This window comes from Rissa tridactyla, chromosome 20 (genome assembly GCF_028500815.1).
Source record: "Rissa tridactyla isolate bRisTri1 chromosome 20, bRisTri1.patW.cur.20221130, whole genome shotgun sequence".
In the NCBI taxonomy this organism is placed as follows: Eukaryota; Metazoa; Chordata; class Aves; order Charadriiformes; family Laridae; genus Rissa; species Rissa tridactyla.
Window position 1 is genome coordinate 4,153,106 of NC_071485.1, and position 6,175 is coordinate 4,159,280.

The following is a 6,175-nucleotide window of genomic DNA, read 5'->3' on the forward strand; positions in this document are numbered from 1 at the left end:
AAAAAGTGTTTTTTAAAAGTTTGGTTATTTGTCATTGTTTTGGGCATGCCCAAAGAAATAACCCGAGGGTTTGGCCGTGCCCAAAGAAATAAGCGCTAACAGCACCGCTTCCAGAGGCACTGCTTCCTTTGGGAATGTTCCTTCTCCTGCCAATGTCCCTCATGTTTAAAAATCACTCAGCTGCTTGTTTGTGTGTCTTTGGTGCAGTTACGAGTCACAACTTGCACATCAGATGGCTGATTGCGCTGCACGGTCTTTTTTAACCAACATTGTTAAATTTGACTCGATCCCTCTCTCTTGCCATTCTCTTCTGTGAGGCAAATGAGAATGTAGAATGGATGAGTAAAATGAGTGTCAGTTGTGATGCCCAGGGGGAAGCAAGTCCGTCCTTCTATAAACCAAGCAGGGTTTCTTTGTTTAAAGGTGGAAAACTGTTATGCTGTGAATCCTGCCCAGCTTCCTTTCACCCCGAGTGTCTCAACATAGAAATGCCTGAAGGATGCTGGAATTGCAATGACTGTAAAGCTGGCAAGAAGCTGCGTTACAAGCAGATCGTTTGGGTCAAGCTTGGAAATTACAGGCAAGTTGGCTATTTTTGGTTTTTAATGCTTTGGGTGTTTTTAATGTACTATAGAATTACAGGAAAATAATTTCAAGCAGCTCAGTCTTCATAAACAAGAACTAGGAATACAATAATACATCTACTTTGTGTCAGACATCGATGTCGCCCTTTAAATTAAATTCTCCTGCTTTTTCCAGGCGATGATGGAAACTTGATTGCGCTTACATGCGCTCTCTAGAGCGTGATAGGGATATGGAAAACCAGGGGCTGTCTTATAGAACCGAGATGTCCTAGCTTGTGTTTGCTGTTAGTCACCTGCAGGAATACAAGCCTTTACAGCTGATCTTACAAGTCCACTCTTGTGCCACGTATGTTCTTACAAAGCTTTTCTGAAATCTGGAATAAGAACTTTTCCTGTGTTTTGCGTGGTGCTTCCCAGGTATCGCTAAGGGGAGCCTTGGTTGTATAAGGAAGGAGTTAATTTCTCTAAGAAAGGAACACTGCCTTTCGTTTCTCAATCTGGTTAGGCAGACTCGGAAGCTAAGGCTATAGTTCAAGAAACTTACGTTCTTCTTTTTCTTTTTTTTCCTACTTTTCAGGTGGTGGCCAGCAGAGATCTGCAATCCCAGGTCTGTGCCTCTCAACATACAGGGCCTCAAACATGATATCGGGGACTTCCCAGTATTTTTCTTTGGTTCACATGACTACTATTGGGTACACCAGGGCAGAGTTTTCCCTTATGTTGAAGGAGATAAAAGCTTTGCTGAGGGGCAAACTAGTATTAACAAGACCTTCAAGAAAGGTAAAATCAAACAAAGTTTATAGTGGTTTATGAAAAAATTCCACGTGTTTGTGTCTCCATCACCACTTAACCTGCATGGGAATATTATGTGACTAGTGTTCTGTGTTCATGTAAAATTGCAAACATTATATAGATTCCTTGACTGCAGATAAAAATATGTTTCTTTAAGTGCCTACTCATTGTGTATCGTTGTGGGCAAGTTCAGTTCTTCCACAAACTGGGAAACGTTGAGATGGAGCGTGGGCTCTGCTGCATGGGATCATTGTTCAGTATCTCCATACCTACTGAAAAGTACCTGACGATAGATTCATGATATACTGCGATAACTCATTTTTAGCTTGTGTTTTTGCCTATAGAGTTCTATTCCTAGCCTTTGAAAAGATAAATTAAATACATACATGTATATATTTGATTAATAGCACCTTGGTGCTAATGGTTTTTATTTTGAACTCCCTTGCACAGCACTTGAAGAAGCAGCAAAGCGCTTCCAGGAGCTGAAAGCACAAAGAGAAAGCAAAGAGGCATTAGAAATTGAAAGGAATTCAAGGAAACCTCCACCTTATAAACACATTAAAGTGAGTTGGCTTCTTTATTTTCCTGTTCTTATTCTGTGCATGAGTAAGCTGTGTATTTAAACCAATATTTGCAACAATTCAAGTTTAAGGAAATTCAAATCAATCATCTGGCTGTTCTCTTCAAGAATCTTTTGTTCTCTCTTGTAGTACCATAAAACATTCTTTTAGCGGAGTATTTGTGAAAGAGGGTTAACGCTTGAAGAACAGTTTTACCTAAGGTAGAATTTTGCTGCCTGCAAGCTCATGTCACGGGTCTTAGATCCGTGCTGGCCATTACAACTTACTGAACTTCGTTAAAGGCTGAACTCCGTATCAGTGGGAGTAGCGACTGCTCATCCTCCCGCAGTCGAGCTCTTGCCAGCAGTTTTGGGGGCACAGGGGCCTGGTGTTCCTCTAATGGTTTTTGGTTTAATTGGAAGAAATGGTAGTGATGAACTTGATAAACTTTGTGTGCTTTGAGTTCCTGAACTTTACTGGGGAGAGACCCATGCTGTAGTGAACGGAGTCATGAGTTTTACTGTTCTTCACTAAAATTGGTTACTAGTGGCTTCTCTGAAGAGGGTGTCCCCAGTAAGGTTGGCAGCTGAGTGGTGACAGATGCCACGTGCATGCGTCTGCTTCTGAATTGCAGGAAGTGTCTCTTTTGTGACATACTAGCCTTCAAAAGGGTCTAGAAGAAATATAATGACGTAATCGTTATTTTCTTGCCTTCTCGTGTCAGTTGATGATTGGCCTCCAATAAAGCTGCTGCCTTTGTGTCCTTTGTGCATTGTCATCTTCATTTATTCTTTTTTTTTTCCTTCGTTCCGCAGTCCAACAAGGTGATAGGGAAGGTTCAGATTCAGGTGGCTGATCTGTCGGAAATCCCTCGCTGTAACTGCAAGCCGTCGGACGAGAACCCCTGCGGGCTGGAGTCGGAGTGTCTCAACAGGATGCTGCAGTACGAGTGCCACCCCCAGGTGTGCCCGGCGGGAGAGCGCTGTCAGAACCAGTGCTTCACCAAAAGACTCTACCCCGACGCTGAGATCATAAAAACGGATCGACGTGGATGGGGTCTCAGGACAAAAAGGAGCATTAAAAAGGTAGAATTACAAAGGACAGAGGTCGTGGTAGCCATCGGCATAGTTTTATGTGAAATGTGAATACAGCAACAGCGCGTGGCTCTCCTGCCTTTTTATTTTGAATGGGCGTATTGCTTAGACGACAAATCCTGGTGCACATAGGCACGTCTTGCCTACTTGATGGTTAAAATGTAGTGCTTTTTGTGATGATTAGAGCATATTTTTATAGGAAATGCTTTTTTTCTGTGCTGCTTCCCTTTATCATCATGAGAAGTAGTAAGCATGGATTTCTTCTTTCTGTTTGCCTTTACTTTGCAGGGCGAATTTGTGAACGAGTACGTTGGCGAGCTAATTGACGAAGAGGAGTGCAGGCTGCGGATCAAACGTGCACATGAAAACAGTGTAACCAATTTTTATATGTTAACTGTAACCAAGGTAAATATTATGTCTTGTTCAATATACACTGTTTATGGTTGAAAGTGGGGGCAAAATGCCGGCAGAAGCATCCTTCCAGGCTTGGTGTACGCTCAGGGAAGGGTCTGTGTTTCTCTTAATGGAATGGTGAAGAGCTGAAAGAGAAAGGCTGTGTCTCGGGTTGTGCACTCTCTGCCTGTTTCAGTTCTGCTAGCACAAATATTCAGACACTTCTTCATAAAATTAACTCTGCAGGGAAAACTTACCACTTAACTAACTTAAAATAAACATATTTATTGCTGCTTTAACCATTAGTAGTCACTTGTCAGCAGAAAACCATTTTTTGTGTGTAAGTACTAAATACGTCTTTGTGTTTTTATTTGAAGGACCGGATAATAGACGCTGGCCCAAAGGGGAATTATTCTCGTTTTATGAACCATAGTTGTAATCCAAACTGTGAAACGCAGAAATGGACAGTGAATGGCGACATTAGAGTCGGACTATTTGCTCTTTGTGATATTCCTGCAGGTAGGAAGATGGCACTGTTTTGCATGTGTACTTTTGTCTTGAAAGTGCTAAGTTCCTAACTTGGCCACGTTTTGGGTTTTTTTTCCTGAAGTTCCTTAATACCAGTGCCGTTTATAGGAACTTTGTCATTCATTGGAGTGGAGACAAATGTCAGTTCTGGTTTCAGCAGGGATTTTATAGTCAGAAATAGTTTGAAGCTGAAAGCTCCTGTTAGAGCGAACTATGGGGTTTGCTGCAAAGTGCAGTGTTAACTCCGTGTCGTGTAAACGCTTACCATATGCTTTCACCAATGTTTATTTGGTGTGTTATCTTTCCCTGGTAAGTGCTTTACCTGATCCGTCGTTTTACCTGGCTCTGTGTGATAGTACAGCTGCTGCTTTCAAAGTCTGGGAAATCAATGCACCATTCCAGGCTTGCCCTTTTAAAAGCTGCTGCTGCTGGGTCTCAGAGCGTGAAGAGAGAAATGCTATTGAAGTGTCACTGTCACGACCCTGTCTGTCCTCTGTGTCTGTGTGGGTCAACTGTTTTTCTTTAAATTTTAGGAATGGAGTTAACGTTTAATTATAACTTGGATTGCCTGGGCAATGGCAGGACCGAATGTCATTGTGGAGCAGAAAACTGCAGTGGTTTCCTAGGAGTGCGTCCAAAGGTACATGGATGACAATTGAAGCTTCTCTTCCCAAATCCAGAGATCTAGTGAGAGTGGGGCAGAGAGGTGTTTCTTTTATTTAACTCTTTACTTTAGTCTGTGTAATGCTTTGCACCCTTGAAAGTCTCTAAGGCTTTTACAGTTATGCACTGTAGTGCTGTTGTGTCTAGGGTGAAGTTCATTACAAACTGTGCTAATTCAGATACACGGGAATGGGTATTTCTGGCTTTTATAGCTTAAAAGCTTTTTGAGTGCATTTAATTTGAGCATAGTTCATGCAAATAATAACCCAAAGTTGATGAGATTAATTGTAATGCAAGGGGTTTATAAAGTGACTGTATGCTATGATCTTTGTAATTGCTAGACAGCATTTGCAACGGCAAATGAAGAGAAGGTGAAGAATGCAAAACTAAAGCAGAAGAAGCGGAAAATAAAAACAGAACAGAAGCAGATGCATGAAGACAACTGTTTCCAGTGTGGAGATGGGGGAGAACTAGTCATGTGTGATAAAAAGGACTGTCCCAAAGCGTACCACCTCCTATGCCTTAACCTGACTCAGCCACCTTTTGGTAAGAGCAGTCGTGTGGCTGCCTGTTCATCTTTTCTTCCTGCAGCAAGACAGTGTTTGAGCTGAAACGCAGTGTATTCGTTTACATTAAATGCAGCACGTTTGCTTTTGTAACACCACTCACTTCTAGCAGTACATCAGGTGGCAGTGTTCCTCAATGAGAACCGAAGGACAGAGAGGCATGGTAATGCTTTCCAATGTTCTTCTTGTTGCAGCTCTTTCTTTCCTCTTACTTGGATTGAAATACAAGCATCATCTTGGTGTCCCAAGGTCACCAACCGCAAATCAAATGACAGTTCAAACACTGACAAAGGAAGCACGATGTGCAGGGCTCGATTAATCAGTAAATATGTTGAAATTATCTACCAAATCCTGATGGCATGTATCTTCCATTTGACTTTTTTCACGTTAAGCTTTTTGAAGCTAGGGCTCAAATTATTCAGCAGTATGACATCTTAATCCGATTGCAGGATTTTGTAAAAGTCCTTATCTCTTTAATCTTCCTGATTCCAAAGACTTCAGTGAAAATAATTGGAAGTCCAGTTTAGTCTATGATTAAATTAACCAAAAGGCTGCCATGAATGCAGTTGGATCTGTCACGTGTCTTTTCAGCGTATTAGAAACATGGAAGTTATCTTCAAAATAGCTTATTTGCTGGCACCAGCAGCAATTTTGGTTAGGTAACTAACTTGGTTAGTAACCCAGCCAAAAGGGACTTCAGCGCGGCTCGGGCACAGCAGTGAGAATCATTGGCTTTTCCCTGTTGGCGATGTTCAGTGTGCCTTTGCAGCCTGAGGGCTCAGCACACGGTCACACGAGTACGTGCCTGAATGGTTTGGGGGATCTGGGGCGTTTTGTGCTCAAACATTTTGATTCAAACAACTTGTTCTTCTCTGAGCCGTTTCTCGCTTACTTTTCAAAACTAACGCATTCAGTCTTCTACATCAAAGTACACTGCCATTGAACTGAATCTTAATTTGGAGATACCCGTCTGAGCGAGTGCTGTGTCCAGATCA

The 6,175-nt window shown here is 42.0% G+C and overlaps 1 protein-coding gene across 9 annotated transcripts in view; it reads left to right on the forward strand.

Moving 5' to 3' along the window:
• NSD3 (nuclear receptor binding SET domain protein 3) overlaps positions 1 to 6,175 on the forward strand; it is a 46,719-nt gene that overhangs the window by 34,621 nt on the left and 5,923 nt on the right. For 8 of the 9 annotated variants that reach the window (XR_008469922.1, XM_054225071.1, XM_054225075.1 and 5 more), the window contains 8 exons: positions 424 to 580; positions 1,162 to 1,364; positions 1,827 to 1,939; positions 2,752 to 3,021; positions 3,319 to 3,435; positions 3,801 to 3,942; positions 4,485 to 4,591; positions 4,956 to 5,160. Coding sequence is in view for 8 of the 9 variants with exons in the window: in XM_054225071.1 (XP_054081046.1) it covers positions 424 to 580; positions 1,162 to 1,364; positions 1,827 to 1,939; positions 2,752 to 3,021; positions 3,319 to 3,435; positions 3,801 to 3,942; positions 4,485 to 4,591; positions 4,956 to 5,160 (1,314 nt within the window). In the remaining variant the exon portion in view is untranslated. Of the gene's footprint in view, positions 1 to 423; positions 581 to 1,161; positions 1,365 to 1,826; positions 1,940 to 2,751; positions 3,022 to 3,318; positions 3,436 to 3,800; positions 3,943 to 4,484; positions 4,592 to 4,955; positions 5,161 to 6,175 lie in introns of those variants that run through there. The other variant, XM_054225078.1, reaches the window with a different exon arrangement.